Source organism: Dunckerocampus dactyliophorus, chromosome 13 (genome assembly GCF_027744805.1).
Source record: "Dunckerocampus dactyliophorus isolate RoL2022-P2 chromosome 13, RoL_Ddac_1.1, whole genome shotgun sequence".
NCBI classification, from domain to species: domain Eukaryota; kingdom Metazoa; phylum Chordata; class Actinopteri; order Syngnathiformes; family Syngnathidae; genus Dunckerocampus; species Dunckerocampus dactyliophorus.
In genome coordinates this window covers 15,606,799-15,624,471 of record NC_072831.1, presented here as the reverse complement: position 1 = coordinate 15,624,471, position 17,673 = coordinate 15,606,799, and the positions used below count along the sequence as shown (strand labels likewise).

Here is a 17,673-nt window from a genome sequence, read left to right as displayed (position 1 = left end):
CCGCCGAATCCGAACTAACATCTTATGTCATTCTACATGAACCAGGATGTAGCCTGATACTAACATATGGATATGCAAACGAACCAAAATATAGCACTCCGCATTTTTTTGTTTTTCTTTTTACTTTTGTTTTTGACCCTTTAGGTCGCCATTTAAGCGTTCCCCTACCCTAGGATAAAAAAAAAAAAACTCCGTCATCTTATTTGTAGCACGTCATGATTTGGTATGGTTTATTTGAGACATGCTGAACAAGTTACTACATCACGAAACGTCACATGGTTCCATTTGCACAAGTCAGCATGTCTGAAAAGGAGTAGGAAGAAGCAGAGCTTATTTAATCATACCCCTTCTCCACGTCTATCTATTACTGATAACTCATTAACACCATGCATTTGACATGGTGTCACAATATTTCACTTGCTTACATTTTGACGCTGACAATTTTGTTCACTTCGTGTGTGAAAAGAAAAGAATGAGTAACAAAAAAAAACATACGGCAAGTAGGTGCTCAAATAATGATAAAAGAGGAATAAGTTGTGAACAATAAACAGAAATAAGTTATGAGTGGAGACATGAAATAAGAGTAAACAGTAAATACAATAAAATAAAAATAAAAGTAAATCAAAAACACTGAAATAAAAATAAAAAATACAAATAAAATACTGGTGTGAACATTTTTGACTGAATCACACAATTTCTAAGTAATTTTGTATGTAAATTGAGCAATAACTTAACATTAAATATGTTCCTTGATATTCTGGATATGTTGAATTTGGCATGGTTTATGTTATTGCACAGGTGGTATTGTTGATTGTTGTTGACTTCCAGCTGCGTCAAGTCTTTGTGAGTTTTGTCTTTAGTCGAGACGATGTCGTCTTTAATATTTGTCCCGTTCCTTGATGTCTTTGACAACAACACTGTGGCTTCCTCTGGTCATTTTTGCAGTTGGCGCTCCAAGTAGCATGACACCTCCTGTAGCCAATAAAGTCAAGCCTTCAAAATAAAAGAAGCACGGACATATAATAACACAGCCTGCACCACAGTAGGCAGCTGGCAGGGCGTGTGGGGGTGGGTGCTAGCGAAAATTTTGTTTTGTCATTTGTGTTATTGAGTTAGACTTGTTGACTTATAGATAGTCGTGTTTTTAATTGTTGGTTATTGAATTGATTATTATTGAATATATTTTCCTTTCTGGACAGCATGGTGGGGTCGTGGGTAACACATCTACCTCACAGTCAGGTGAGCAATGTTCCCAAATGTTCCCTAAGATGAGCATGTGCGCAGTCACGCATCGCTCTCGAGTTTGCTGCGCAGCGCAAATCAGTGCTGCGCACAAAATACAATCCAACCTGAACTGTAAAACTGTAAAAACAGCAGGTTAGCGTATAGCTAATGCTGCTGGCTAACCCTGTATTATGGGGAAACAAACGGGTAGTCCATCAACGACTCACCAAGCCAAAGTAAAAAAAACAGTTCTTTTAAGGTGGACTTAGCTGTCGGAGAGGCTCCAGCATCCCCCCTAGTGAGGATAAGTGGTATAGATTGAAAATGGATGGCTGGATGGCTGTCGGAGTATGTGCAAACAGAAGAACAAATTCCTGAATGAGAAAGGACTGCTTTATAAAACATGATGCAAAGCCAAAGTAGCAAGCCAGTTTTCAGAGTGAAAAGTGTGGACTGAATGTGTGGCTTAACTGTGCATGTTTTACTGCCGTGCTTTTATTTTGACGTATCGGCTACAGGAAGTGTTACGCCGAGTTTGCGTTGCTGAAGGGACCAAAAGGTCGGTTGAGAGTTAATTTTATTATTTTTTTATTTAGACAAAAGTAAACATATACAACAAACATGGCATCAATTTCAAGTACAATGCCAGGATGAAATAGTGACACAACAGGCTACTTTAAAACAGAAAATGAAAGTCGAATAAGTATAATGTAATATAAATTAATAATTTAAATGGTAAAGAAGAAAATAAATTGAAATTAAAATGATAAACTATGATTGGCTCCTGTTTATCTGTGACCCTAAGGAGGATAAACGGTATAGAAGATGGATGGATGTTATGTTGTACCATTTGTTAATTGGCTGCTTGAAGTAAAAAGATCCCTCTGTTTAGAGTGTGCCTTCACAGTAAAGGCTGTTCATTGCCATTTACTTCCTCGTTATTGTCAGAGCACATGTTGCCTATTGTGAAACTGGCCCTCATTACAATGTGGTCAGAAAAAAAACAGAAATTTGGTGGTCTCCTTGGTGGAGGTCTGCACTTGAGTAGGTGCTGCTGTTACATCAGTGGCACTGTCTTGCTACCACAGAATGTGACTATAAACACATTCATGTCCAAAAAACAGTGAAGAGCATCACACATGTGGACTTTCACACCATGGGGCAGTGTGTGTGTGTGTGTGTGTGTGTATATGAGTGTTGGAGCCTGTCCTTGTACTCATGTATGTGTGTGTGCTGTTGCAAAGGGATTGCCATGGTTACGAGGTGCCAGCCAACCATCTGACTTGGTTTCTCTGGATGTGGCAGCACCTTGTGTCCTTCCTGGGTGGTGACAGGCCACTCTGAAGCCTCCTCCCAGCGCTGTTAACTAGATGAGACAGCACATGTGCTGGGGCCGCGAGGGGTGTGAAGACTGCAACCCATCGATCCCAGTGCGTTGTGTGTGTGTGCAAGAAAGTGTAGAGGAAAGTGTCAGAAAAAGAGCCAGACAGGGAGGTTTGCTGGATGGAGTGGATCGGCTGGAGGCCATGAATTATATATGGAGCCAATCTGTTCTTGGGGCAGGCCGGCCTAGTAGCTCTTACAAACTCCTGGCTCACACACATAAACACACAACAGAACCCCCTGCACAAAAATAAAGGACAGCTTTTAACATATTAAATCCAGAGAAAAGCTCCTCTTCACTTCGCTCCGCTCTGCATCCTCCAAACATCAAACAGCTCAGTATGGATGGAGGAGAAGCCATTTATTTTGCCCATCTAATGAAAACAGAACACTCCACAAGCCTGCCAAGACTGCAAGCGACAAAGTGCCACAGGCACTATCCCCGTTTCTGACACTCAAGTGCTGCTCTTATTTATTTAGGAAATTTACTTACTAAGAAGGTCAGAAATGAATTATTTGGCAAGGATTTGCCTAGGAGCACTCCTCCTCGTTCTTCCTACATTTTTTCTCTGCAATTTCCCTTTGATTTACGTCTTTTTTTTCCTCAAAGCTTTTGCTCTTCTTCTACTAAGTGCTTATTTTTTCGACAGCGCACGTTCCTATAGCTCCGGGAACTTTTTGTAGAGTGTCGCCGGCAGCGTTGTAAAGTCATTTGAAAAGCCAATTCTGTCCTTAGAAGCTGCTGCCAAGAAGAGCTTATACCTTTTAATACTTTCTGCTCTCCTCTCCAAAATACCCCACCATCAATCCACAGCCCCTAAAAAAAAACTCTGCTGCACCTTCTCTCTAAACAAATGTCTTTTTCGTCCTCGTACTTCACATCCATCAGGGAGGCCAAACAAGTGGTTATTTTTTTAAGAAGCTGCATATGCTTTTTTAATTGTGTAAATATGCATGAAAGCATAGAGGAACCTCTAAAGTTGACTTCCCCAGAGGTTGTACAATTTGCCAAAGTTGCACAGAGCTTGAATCGCTGTCATGAGTGATGCCACCAATACTCATACCTGTCAACCCTCCCATTTTCACAGGCAAACTCTACCGTATTTTTCCCTTCTTTCCCTCCCGTATTTTTCCTGTATTTTAACATTTATGAGAAAAAGAATCCTTTCCGGTTCAGCACAGCTTCTGGTTGGCAACGCTGGGGCAACATCGGCGTGACACATCCTGTAGCCAATAAAGTCAGGCCTTCAAAATAAAAGAAGCACGGCAATATAACAGCACAGTTACTGGATAATGAAAATGTTGACAGGTATGCACAATACTTCACAACGAACATTACAAGATTTTCTTTGTGTTTTTTTTGTGGCTCTTTTACGACATTTCTTCCAAAAAGACGAGCCTCAAGACGTCAGAAGGGAAGAAGAATATGCAGGAAGTTAGAGTGTTTTATAGTTTTTACTATTAACGATGTTGAACTTCATTCTTTGTGCGATAAATAAGAATGTTACAAATGAAATGTGTAGGATGCCCCTGCAGCACCAATCACACCTCTGCATTGTGCCTTTGTCATTGAATGCTTTTATACTTTTACTAGGGCTGTCACAAAATAGAGCGTTAACGGCGGTAACCAATTCATTTCATTTTAATTCCGTTTGCACCATTTAATCATAATCATGTCAAGCCACATCGCTCTGTTATGATGGCAGACGGAGCCACAACAGCGTCCCCACAGAGTCACACAGTGTCTGCTGCTCGTTTATAACTTTATTCTGACCTGAACACACCAACAGCAGTGCAAGTCCAACACCATATACTGTATATATCTCCAACTCACAAACACGTCTCTAGTCAGCTCGTCCTGGGACCAACACTTCCTCATTGTCACAAGACGACAGCGAGGTGCATTCAATGACACTCCGGAAATCACGTCTTTATTATGCATAAACGTGTAGTCTAAATAAACAAAAAGACAAGGAAAAACAGTAAGTGGATATTCTTATCTTTCACTAATGTAACACTTACTGAGGAAGCACAATTTGCTGCTCGGAAGTCCCAGAAAATTAATCTCAAAACATGTGAATTCAAAGTTTCGTAATGTCTTTGAACGCAACCCTTCATGGCTCATAATACCGCGGTTAAAGTCTCATTCAAATGCTCTGCTACGATCAAAGAGATGAGTGTTTTTTTTACCATTTGACAGCCATAATTTGTATTTAAAAACAATGAACCTCCATCCATCCATTTTCTATACCGCTTCTTCCTCATTAGGGTCACAGGGACATGCTGGAGCCTATCCCAGCTGACTTTGGGCGACAGGCGGGGTACACCCTGGACTGGTCGCCAGCCAATGGCAGGGCACATATAGACAAACAACCATTCACACTCACATTCATACCTATGGACAATTTAGAGTCGTCAATGAACCTAACATGCATGTTTTTGGAATGTGGGAGGAAGCCGGAGTACCCGGAGAAAACCCACGCGCACACGGGGAGAACATGCAAACTCCACACAGAAATGCCGAACCCAGGTCTTCCCGATCTCCAAGCTGTTACTGTGTTGGCCAACGTGCTAACCACTAGACCACCGTGCGGCCAACAATGAACCTAATAACCAAAAAATGTTTTGTTGTATGACAGCTGAGAATATAAAATGCTACTTAAATCACGCCTGTACAATTGATACAAGTTTTAGGATGGAATGGTTTGATCCTGGAACACTATTTACTGTATGTATGTAATTTTTTAATTAACCACTATACTGTTAGGGTTATTTAGCTGCCATTATTTACTTAAAGGAATAAAAGTGGAAACATGAACACTCCTTATCATGGTCAAAATATTAGCAGCCTGCTTTACTTTTTAGCTGCTATTACTTACCAACATGTGCAACGTTAATGTTAGACACTAAGGTAATGTATATTCTCTCTGTTGGCACTACAGCCGATAGGATTGGTTTTAAAAACAATTACATGTATAAATGCTACAAAAATAAAAATGTTATCCATGCTTTATTAGTTTTATTAGCTAAAGTTGACCTCTACGGTGGTCCAACCAGGGTAAAAAATGTGTGAGTGTGCTCTGACACACAAATCGTGAACCCATGTTAAAGGAATAAAGGTTATAGACTACTGGTGGTTGACAAAATCCCAAATATAAAGCCTACCTGTAACAATGGGGTTGACTATTTGTAATCATCAGTGTAATGAAGCTGTTGCTTGTGTTTTAATGGTGATTGAAGGTCTGGGGAAGACCACAAGTGTACGTTTAAAAAAACAAAACATAATTTGTTAAAAAAACAAATTATGTTTAATTTTTTTAATCTTTTGAACAAAAGACAGCGTTTTGCCAAACTATGCATTATAACGAAAACAGATTTAACTCCATGTAATGTTTTCACGACCGAACATTAAACGTATATTCCTAAACTGTAAAAGTCAAGAGTACAAAACGAGTACTTTTGAGGAAAACATCCCAATGACAAGCCATCGCACCCTTAAACGTACAATGATAGACTTTTTTTTCCAGAGTGACGGGAGTAGGCGGCTGTGTGGTTCACACAGGGTCGATGCATCAAAGCAGGAAACTAGATGTGTGCAGCGACTAACAGCTTGTTTCTCAGACAGGGAGGAACTAGGTCTGAACGTTTCGGAACGTTGCGCTGAGATCGGAAGAGCAAACGGGGCACTGGAGCCTTTAACTGCAGGTTTTCACAGGCCAATTTTCTCCTGATCTCCCTCAGATGTTTTAAAGTGGGATCTGAGGGAGGAAAACATAACAAGGCAGCACTGGAGACAGCAGAGAACAAAAAGCAAATTGGGAGGATAAAAGACGGAGTGAGATAAAAGAGTCTGGGGTAGGATAACAGAGCAGAGAGGGAGAGGACGATACAGTTGGGAGAGTTGGTAAAAAAAAGAGTAACAGGTGGGAGGGGAGAGAACACAAGCAGGCAGAATGATTGACAGCAGACAAGAACAACAGTGTCGGCAAGACAGCTGGCAGAGACCCAAGAGTTTCTTTTTTTAATGTCTGTTGCAATCCTGTTCATTCTACAAAGTCGCTGCCGTCGAAAGAGTATTCAATATTTCATTAACAAAGCCCACGAGAACATAGGATGCTGCCCAATGTTCCCCCGAGTTTTTCAACTGTCTGAGCATACACACAAACGACCTGAGCATGCCTTGGACCTCTGTGAGCGCCATCAGACGTGCACAGTGTGGTACCATACCTGTCCAAAACCCGACAACCTGAGGTGGTCCAACTTCCATTCTGTGGCATTTTGTGTATGTGTAAATTCAAAGAGACGGCAAGAGGTATTTCACAATCTAGCTTTCTTTATTCTCAGCTTCATCCAATTCATGATCTGAATGTAGGAAACCACTAGTTTATAATTTCCTTTGTTAATTTCATTTGTTAATTACAGTATGTATACTTTCATTCCCTTAGTTCTTTTTGTTGAGCAGCAGCCTGTTCTGGCACTATTTCATTCTGGAAATGTACTTAAAAGTGATGCCATATTTGTTGTATAGGTTTACTGTTGTGTAAATTTAAAAAAATCAATACAAAAAAAAAAAATCGCAACCTAAAAAAACAACCATTTTCCGCTCCCTTCGGCAACACTTCCTGTAGCCGGTAAGTCCGGTCATCAGAATAAAAGCACTCCAGTACTCTACAAACCAAACATTCAGTCCACACTTTTCACTCCGAAACCTCGCTTGCTACTTCGGCTTTGCGGTATGTTTTTCAGAGCAGCCTTTTGTCATTCGAAAAAGAAAAAAATCTCACCCAGATTCACCTGTTGTTCTTCTGGTCGCACATACACCGACAGCCAGTCCACCTGAAAAGAACCGCTGTTTTTTTTTTACTTTGGCTTGGTGAGTGGACGTGGCTTTGTTTGTTTTGCCATAATACGGGGTTAGCAAGCAGCATATACAGATAGCTCTCTTTGACCTGCATTGTTAGCTGCCTCATGCTAGCTGTTTTTCTCGCTTTAGAATGCACAGAACATTTACTAAAAAAATTGCAGTTCTCCTTTAACTTTAAATTCAGTTCAAAACAGTTCTTACAAAGGTTTTCCAACATTTTTTTAAAGGAAGAATGGGCCTCATTCATCAATAAAAGACCCTTTGGGACTTTCACTCAGGCTCTCCATTTATTTACTTTTTGTTTAAGCCTTCTAATTCCTCCATCAGCAACTTCATGAAAATCCAGGGCATTTTCAAGCCAATGAATAAAAAAAAATTCATTTACAGACGTAGGTGACAAAAACTCAGCAGTTCTTTTGAACAAATTACAAAAACTAATGAATAAAGACTCGTTGAAAGTCGGGAGATAGCAGGGTTTAGTGTGGGCCAGTGGGTGGAGTTGGGTTGTGATGACGTCATCTGGCCTGAGGACCTCACATAAAGAGGCTAAATCAAGAGGTCCCAACCAGAAAGCAACTTCTCAACGCCGCCATTGAAAAACCACAAAAAAAATTCTGCCAAACAGCAAATTCACAAAAGGTGAGCCGCGATAGAGCGAGGGAACACTGTATTACTCTTTGGAATATTTAGGTATAAATTAGGGGTGCACAATATTTTTTTTTCAGGCCAATACCAATAACTTCCTGCTTCTTAAGACTGATACCAATAACCTTATAATACCGTATAATAATAAACTTTTTATATCAATTATTTTTTACATTTAGATTTTAACTATTTTGCACACAACTGGAGGTAACAACAACTCAAACAAAGTTGGATTTGACAAAACTACCTGTAAATTTGCCCTAACCAAGTACTATGACATCACTACTTTTAACAAAACAAACAAGAAAAGGCTCCAAGGGGTTTACTTGCCAATCAAAGCCGGCATCTACAACAATGGCAAAGGGCTGGTCGTCCAGCGCCATGATGAAATCACAGGTCGCTTTCGCCCTTGGCAAACTTTTTTGCACTTTTCAAACACTGGGCAATAGGAACAAGCCCTGGGCCCCGCTGGCGTTTCAGGTGGCTGATAAAAGGTCACACACGATCAATGATATGTTTGTTTACAAGTGAGCTCGGGGGAAGTTTCGACGAGCCGTTGACAGCACGTCACAGAAATGGAGCGCTTGATTTGCTCACGCTAACCCACCTACAGGACAGTGCCTCATTGGAGCTGTCTTTTTTTAATCGGTGATTGGAGCTGTTTTTACTGTTATTGGATGCATCAGTATGACATATTTTCTCATATCAGCCTGATAATTAACATGCATCTCTAGTATAAATAAAATATTAAAAGAGCATCAGTGTGAGTCTGCATTAATTTAGCACCGAAATGAGGCACTACTTCCTTTTTTGGTCTGGTTACTACCGTTAATGTCTGCACCGGTGCCAGTATGGAACCCAGTTTCGGTACCTATCCCTTGTCATCATCAGAAAATATAATAAATACTGACAAATGTCAATGTACATTGTTAGCTTATCCTGAGGTTTCATACAAACAAGAGGACAAAACAAAGATATCCACCATTTTTCTCTCAAGGTGGCCATGTTTGCTCATGTTCCCTTAGCTGGGTTCGACAGAAGTTTACACCCCCACACATACGATCCCTCAGCAGCCCCAACATTGCAAACACTAAATATGTATTCAACCCTGATGGCGCAATAATATTTCTGAACTCGTGTACGGATACGGCATCAAAGTGTATTGCCATTGAGTGAAGGTGCTTGGTGTCTCTTCTGTCTCTGGTGTTTTCACTGCGAAATCTGTGGTTTACTTTTCCTTCTTTTTTATGTCTCGACAGTGCAGCATTCAAAGCCTCATACAAGCCATCATTTTGTCTGCAACAAATGACACTTGGTGTACAGCAGTGGTTCTCCAACTTTTCACAGTCGCGTACCCCGTCAGACATCTGACTGGAAGTCACGTACCCCCTACGGCTGCACACTTAAAAAACATTAAACTACACAATCAAACAGTTGGATATATTATTAAATATATATTATGACATTATATTAAAAATCACGTGCCTTATTTTTCCACTGCGCACATAGGCTACTAATTTAAAATGGGGAGGGTTTTAGAGGTGTAAGATATCTCCTAGCAGGTTTGTCTTCTGTTTGGTGGATTTATTTATAACAAGCGGTGACAAGTTGTGGTACGGTGTGGTGAACTGTCATCTTTATGCTGTTTTGCTATGCTTTGATTTGCAACAACATGGAAATAATCAGTGCAAAGTAACTAATGTTACACGTAAACTTAAGCATTATAAATAATTATGAAAACAAAGGCACATAACGTACAGAAATGAATAAGGAAATTAATTAAATACGAGGCTTATTACTGAGCCAAAAGGACATATGAGTAAATATGGCATGAGATTATGCACCAAACAAAAATGGACAGCAGCACAAAGCTAACATTATGAAAGCTCGCCTCTGTGAATTTACGCACAGCATTAATATTTGTGGACAAGCACAAACTAATGGGAAGAATACAGTAGAAAATCCACGGCTGTGCGGTGCTGGAGAAAGTCATACACATAAGCCTCAATCTGCGTCACACACGGAACATTCAAGGACCGCCGAACAAACCCGCAACGCTTGAAGACGACACATTATTCATGGAAGCATTACTTACGCGTGCAAAACTGGGGGCTTTCTAACATAGTCAATGCATCCAGTCAATGAACAAATGACAGGCTCATACAGCTCAGAAAACACACTAATTAGTCACATGACCACGTCAGAAGACCAAGTCTCATTTAGCACACAATATAAATCTTGAGGATTATGCACGTCATCATCAAACTTATTTGTTTGTTCACCTGCTTACCTGCAGTGGTTGTTGACGTGAGGCGTTCGAGCGCATTACGTACATCTCAGTGTTCGGCGCTAATCTAGTCAAGCCGTTTTTAATTTGTATTCACATACCCCCTTCGGCAATCTGTGTAGGGGTACGTGTACCCCACTTTGGGAACAGAGGGTGTGCAGTGCTTGCTATGAAAATGTCAAGCTTTTTACTTGATGTGTGAAAATAGGGATAGCTCATCGAAACCCATGAGAACACCCATGAGAATGAACTCTTCCACACACCTGAAAAGACTTTGCATTGGCGTAATGATGTAAGAGAGAAAATGCAAGCAAGACCCTAGTATTAGTAGTTTTGAAATATTTACATGCAGTTAAGATGGACAGACAAATAATGATGTAGCAATGATGTCATGGCATCGCCTAACAATTTATGTATTATTTGGTGGAAAATCAAATTGCTCAACCGTGATGTCATTTTGAATCATTTCACACCACTTTGCATGCAATTTTTGCCTCAGTCTTTAGATTAAAGCTATTTTTAGTTGAAAACAAATTAATTTACTACTTTGACAAAATTACTTTTAGGGTCATTATGGTACTTTTGGTTATAAGTACCTGCTGTGTGTTGCATTGGCTGAGCCTTGCATGATGGCTGCTGCTGCCTCCTGGGTCTTGCGGTTAGAAGAAGCTGAAGACGGTGGGCCCATTCCCGGTCCTGCTGGCTGAGGCATGCTGGGGGAGGTGGGGGCCACAGTGGGGTATCCCCTGTTGTGGTTGCCCGGTCCATTGTTGCGTCCTCCAGGGATGGGTTGACCAGGGCCTTGGCCGTGCATGGGGCTGCTTGCGTTCATGGCCAGACTGTTGGTCATGCCTGGGCCAGGACCACTGTAGTTGGTACTTGTAGTCCCACTGTAGTTGGCGGGCCGAGGGTAGTTCCCTGGAGAAGAGAGTGTGCAGTAGTCAGGATGGAAATGTTGCCTATAACATACTCAAATAGTATGTATCCAAGGAATGGTGTATGAATTTCACAAGGTATAGAAATCAAAAGGTTTTTTTTTACTATCACCAGGGTCTATTTAGGTACTGCATTTATCTACTGATTATTTATGGGTTTAAAACATAACATGACCAGAAATGTATACGGTAACATGTTGCAGGCTAAATGTGGCTTGTTAATAATTTGAATGAAACTAATTACAGGTGGTCCTCGGGTTACGAACAAGTTGCGTTCCTATGACAAGTTGTGACAAATGGTATAAAATGGCTGCATGCGGAAGCTATGAATCACTTCATTACTTGAAATGGAAGATCTACCACATACTGCCCAGCTACCCCATGACCTCCACCAGCGACACTTACAGCTCTATCATTTATCAAACTAGTAATCCTTGCGGAGGTGAAGAATGAAACATGTAAAGACCTGAGCTTAGTTCGGATTCACAACCATCACAACCGCCACTGGAGGTTGGAAAATCATATTCTGGTGTGGGTCTGGTGACATTCTTCATAGCTGCAGGTTGCCGAATTGCCCTGGGAACAATTGCCAAGCTTAAGGCTGACTTTGTGAAACACTTGAGTGGAGCTTTAATCTGCAGTAAATGCTTTCTTGGTGCCCTGGTGTGCTGCATGCCTGCCAAGCCAGAGGCTTTCCTAAGGCACACTTAAACCCCTCCATTTTGGCTCGAATAGCACAGTCTCACTCCAGTACCAGCTGCAATAAGAGCTGACAGAAAACCACCAGGCTGTCAAAGACAATGTGTACGTACATCAAGTCACACTAAAACACAGGGAGTGTGGTACACTCCCCCCCCCCCCCCCCCCCCACACACACACACACACACACACACACACACAGAACATTACAAGTCACTCTGTAGCTGCTGGGCCATTTCCACCATGATCATCCACCCCAGGACAAATCCCCTGCAAATGTGGCATCCACCCTTATGATGGGGGCTATTTATTTTGATTTGATTATGGGTGCTTTAGTAGGGCCTCACCGCATAATCCTCCGAGAATATGTCTGGAAAAAGGGATCAAGTCCCTTTAAAACCTGAAAGCCTTTCCTCCAACAATGAAAAGTTGAATGACAATATTCCACAAGGGGGGGAAAATGACTCTGAAAATGGAAAGCTTCTTTTTCGACATGACATAAGCCTGCAATCTAACAGGCAAAGAGAGCAAAAGGGAGGCAGAGAAGGGAAAATGTCTGCCGTCCAAACCACTGAGACAGGATTTATATTGAATCAAAATAAAAGTCTTTGCGCCAAAGTTAGCAGCTGTGGTCGAATATATCCAGAAATTGTAATAAAGTCCAGTATTGGAAACGGGGGTGAAGAAGAAACTGATTATTTTCGAGGAGGCTTTGAATGAGTCGGTGAGCTGAGTGTGGCAGACACCTGTCAAGGATATTGGGTGTGCAAAAGTGGAAAAGGAAAGTGAGCTCTTAATGCACACAAGGTGATGCATAAAGAGTACACTTTGGCCTTGATGGACTATGGTGGAAAATTATTGATCAATTGATAGATTTTTCATATATTTCTTTCCGGATGATCTGTAATGGGATCGGAGAACCTCTCTCTGAATGTTATGAAATCCTGTTTCCATAAAGATATAATGCTCCTAGAAGGTGATGTCATAGCATCGTTGTAGCTGACCTCCTTTAGACAGCCAACTAGTTGGCGCTGAGTCTGAACCAACTGCTTCAGTCAACTATTGATTCAACACAAACCACCAAATTGTGATAAAAATGATCCCATTTTGATGCCCATCCCTAATATAGTCCTAATTTCCTAATTAAATTCCTAATTTATGTTTATATTTTTCATTTTTATATAAAAATAATGGTGGTGACACTACAGTACTCTTTCTTACTGTCATACAGAATGTGCTTTGGAGGGAACTGTGCAGATGTGGAATTCATACAGTATCGCCTTTAAAACAGACACTACAAATGCTTTTGGGAGCAGCAATAGGAATACTCTTACTCTTTTTCCTTTTTGTGTCATAAAGTGGCATGTTTTCTATCTTGTTAATTCTAAAGCAACAATACCACCTTGTAGACTTTGCAGAAAGAGAGACATATTTTCATCCAAAAGCAATTGGCTGCAATACTGTAGACCTTTCTGGGAATTGCGCCCTGAAGTCTCTTTCCTATCAGCTTGGGTGGACAGTTTATTGAACAAGGTCCTAGTCAAGAATCTCTTACAGCCGTCTATGGACAGCTGTTTAGCCCCAGGTCATGGCTTGGTGCCATAGGCTGGGTGGACACTTTGGGGTTCTTGGCCTCTGAGAAAGACTTTAGTTTCAGGACACCTCCCACAGAGTTGTTTAGATTACACCGTCCCACTTGGACGATGTTTTTTTTTGTTTTTTTTGCTATTTTAGTGTGCAAACCTCATAAGTGAGTTATAGTGTATGAAAACTTTTCTCTTTTTAGAGGAGACGTGAAGCCAGATCTTAGAGCAGAAAACGTCATTAAACTGAGTGCTGCCCTGATGTAGCACCTTTTGAATTGTTCCAGTCATGGACTATGTTGGCTCAGCAGACAAAAGAAAGACAGCATCTGTTGGACAGGGTTACTGCTAAGCTTTCCTTAGTCTTGCTCTATCTTCACAAGAATCACTCACATCTTGAAGGATTGCTACTGCGCCAGGAGATTGTCTTCAAGGACAGTTACCAAACTTACTGAGAGTTCCATCATGAAATTGTAGACAAGTTCCAAAGGGTCCGTCTAAAACCAAATCCTAGGAAAACTGAAAACAATTTTCACAAAGTGAACAATGTAAATCCAATGAATCCGTTCACACAACACCCAAAAATATTAACACACATCATATACTACAAAATATAAAAAAATGATTATAGTTTTACATGCAGAAAACAAAGTGAAATAATTATAAAATGCCAAATAGAATGCGCACTTAACATCACTTTTATGGTGACTAGCAGGGAGGGAGGGAGGAGGTAAAGCGAGAGCCACACGAACAACACCTTCACGTTTTGCTGCGACTTTTTTCTGATATTCAATAGTTTCTGTAGTCACCTTCCTTATTCAAGTTCTGGCACTTGTAACTTTATCTGGCTCCATTGTGGGTTATTCTGCAGCCGTGATCAAAAGAAGAGCAGAGATTTGTAGCGTAACCGTTCCAAAAAGAGAGAAATAAAGAGTCGGCCGGTGATGACGTCATAGAGGGCGGTGGAGCTGGGAGAGAATGACTTCCAGGTGGGAGATGAGAGCACGTTTTGAAATAAAGACAGGTTATGAAGGCAGTTGGACTTATATGCGGTGGTTAGTCCCACCCCAGCTCACGTTCCCTATTAGTGGGTGAACAAGCCAACGCTCTGTGAATTCTGCTTCACTATGCTAAGAAAACTGAATCATATGCAAACTGGGGCATTCAAAAGCTTGAAGAAAGTCAGCTACGTGAACCACTATACACTAGCACGGCTGTAGTTGTCAGTTCTTATGGGTGTGCTAACATTACCATAAGTACATCTGTGTGATTCAGTGCTGCTCGACAGTGATCAAAGAGAGACAAGATAAAAAAAAAGAGGACAAGGAGAATGTGAATGTTCTTATTTGTCCTTTTTTCTGTCCTTGTGCTTCGTTGTTCAGCTTCCTGCCTGCTTCTTGGAAGCTCGCAGCCTTTGGGGAGTCTTGGTGGTATTTATAGAATGAAGGAGGGGGAGAAGAAGAAGAAGAAGATGGAACGCTCATGGAACTGCGTTCACAATTACATGGAAATTCCCCACACAGTCACGCATTGGGCGAACACTATATTCAGCGCTGGTCTTAATCTCTGGAGCCGCACGGGAGAGCTGAAGTGTGACTGAACAGATTACTGTCTACTGCTCCCTCAGCAGAATGGACTGGACCAGTCTTACAGGCCAGTCATCCCCCCTGGCTATGAGGGAGCAATGTTTGATGGTGCACCCATGCACTTTCCTGATTTGGGTGCTCCATCAATGCAGATCGGAAAGCAGAGGTCCCTGAGGCAGTGGTCCCTCGCTATAACGCGGTTCACTTTATGCGGCCTTGCTATTACACAGATTTTTTTTTTTTGTGGTCAGTTTTTTACAGTGTAGCAGGCTTTTTTCTTTCTTTTACCACACATGAACGCATTGTGTTCTCCATCCTGATTCGCTAAGGGAAAAGCCGCATTGTCTTCTGCATCCCAATTGGCTAAGGGACTGTAGACCATCGATCAATCTCCTCCATGCCGTGTGTCCCGTACAGTACAGAATGCTTTCATCGTGCCTAATTTACATAAGTGTTAGATCGCTAGCAGTGTGGCGCTTTAGTGCTGTATGTTTGCTCCTCGACAAAACTCACAATGTTGACTAAATGCTCTGCAACGACAAAAGCACCTGCAGTTGCACCCAAAAGGCAGAGGAAGAGGCACAAAAAGTTGGAATTGTGGACATGCTGAAGGAAGGTAGAACTTACGCAGCTGTAGGGTGCCATTACGGAATAAATTCATCTTTGGTTCGTACCATAAAGAAGAAAATAACTTAAGGACGGCAGCAGTAATACATTTGAACAAGGATGCAAAAAGGGCTTTAACTGTCCGCAACAAGACCACAGAGAGGCCGCCTCTGCGGATAGAGGCAGGCAGCATAGACAGAGGCATACGTGAACAAATTTAAAGCCATCATCAAGCCAAGTTTTTTGAATGCCACGCGACCGAGCGCCCTGACCATCTTGTTTTTGGATGTGTTCCACAGCGGAAGAAGATGCGAGCCTCAAGACATTTTCAAACATCAGCTTTCTGATGGCGTGTTTTTCTATAATCCTGTCAACAACTACGATGACGAGGTCCTGCCTTTTTAATGAAATTAAATATACGTATATACTTATATATACATAAATGTATTCATAAGCATTAAGTATTTAATTAAAGGTCAATATGGACATTAAAACAGTTTCTATCATTATACCAGCAATGCAAAAAATCTAACGTTGATACACTTTATTTTTGCCTCAGTCCTAGATTGCTGTATACCCTAATTGCTGGATTTTTTTTTTTTTTTTGCCTGAGGCTCGCACACCCTGTCCTAGCCACCTCAGCATCTTTACTGCACCTTTCCTGCCAGGATGTCTAAGCCAAAGAAGGGCTGGGGTGCACCTGACGTCTGACGAGCACCTCACATTGACAATTTTCTCCCAAAAACTCCACTGCCTTCCTTAGGATCTGCCTTGAGTCATGTATGTGTGTATGTGTGTGCGTGTGTCAGGTCCGGCAAGGCGCCGTGGTTTAAAAGTGCTGTCTGCACGGTCATTACAGGTGGAGTCCTTAACCCCTGGAGGAGCATGTGAGGGGGTGAGATCGGTTGCTGTGTGGAGGAAGTGTGGAGAGAGCAGAGCTGAGGCAGATTTTGAGCCTCTTTGCTAAAATGGTAGGAGAGCCTCCTCACCTGTCGACCTGTCTGTGCTGGCTCTGGACCATGCACACGGCTGGACAACTGCTGGGATTGGAGAATGTTAGCAACAAAATATCATCCGGTATTTGAATATATCGTCATACACATGTGCTATGATCACCACCTTTAAAATTAGCCCACACCACAACTCCAGAGTATTTAATATTGTCTGGTGAAGTATGAGCTGTCTGTGTGGATGTGCGGAGCAGGTATCGTTGCTATAAACGTTCTGTTACACAACACACACAGGCCAATGATTGGGCTCTCCTGACACATGCAGGACGGCAGGCCAAGAAAAACAAAGAACAGAGTTCAGGAACTTGGAGAGCCTTTCTGTGTTGACTAATGGCTTGCTAATTTGTCAGTGCACTGGGAAGAGGGAAGAGAAGCAGATGGGGGCTGTCACATGGAAAGAAAAATAACAAACAGCTGTCCACCCTGGTCGATACCATGATTTGGGTCTTGGCTATGTCCTGGAAGCCTTATTCATACTCACCAGGGGATGCTTGAATAGTTTGTATTCTGTAATTCTGTACAATGATGATACGCCCATAAAAAGATGAAACCACAAGGTTAGGTTAGGGTATTTATCATACAGTATATCCATGAATTGAGGCCAGGGGCTTTAGTTACTTATTTGTGTTTATTAAAAGGTAAGGCAGTTATTACCAAGGAGGCCTTTATTTGTTCAAATGCATTTGAGTAATAATAATATTTATATGAATATATTTAACATATTGTTTCCAGAAATAAATATAGATAATTCAAATTAAACACTCCTCACTGAAGAGATATTTGGACTGGACTATATTAATTAAAAATGGCTAAAAGTGCAGTGGAAGTGAAGTAGGCTTTTTTTTGCCTCA

General features: G+C 41.4%; 1 protein-coding gene across 5 annotated transcripts in view; it reads right to left on the bottom strand.

Annotated features, from left to right (window-relative positions):
- arid1b (AT rich interactive domain 1B (SWI1-like)) overlaps positions 1–17,673 on the bottom strand; it is a 263,934-nt gene that overhangs the window by 42,496 nt on the left and 203,765 nt on the right. For all 5 annotated transcript variants that reach the window (XR_008573456.1, XR_008573455.1, XR_008573454.1 and 2 more), the window contains one exon: positions 11,000–11,321. Coding sequence is in view for 1 of the 5 variants with exons in the window: in XM_054796793.1 (XP_054652768.1) it covers positions 11,000–11,321 (322 nt within the window). In the remaining 4 variants the exon portion in view is untranslated. The remainder of the gene's footprint in view (positions 1–10,999; positions 11,322–17,673) is intronic.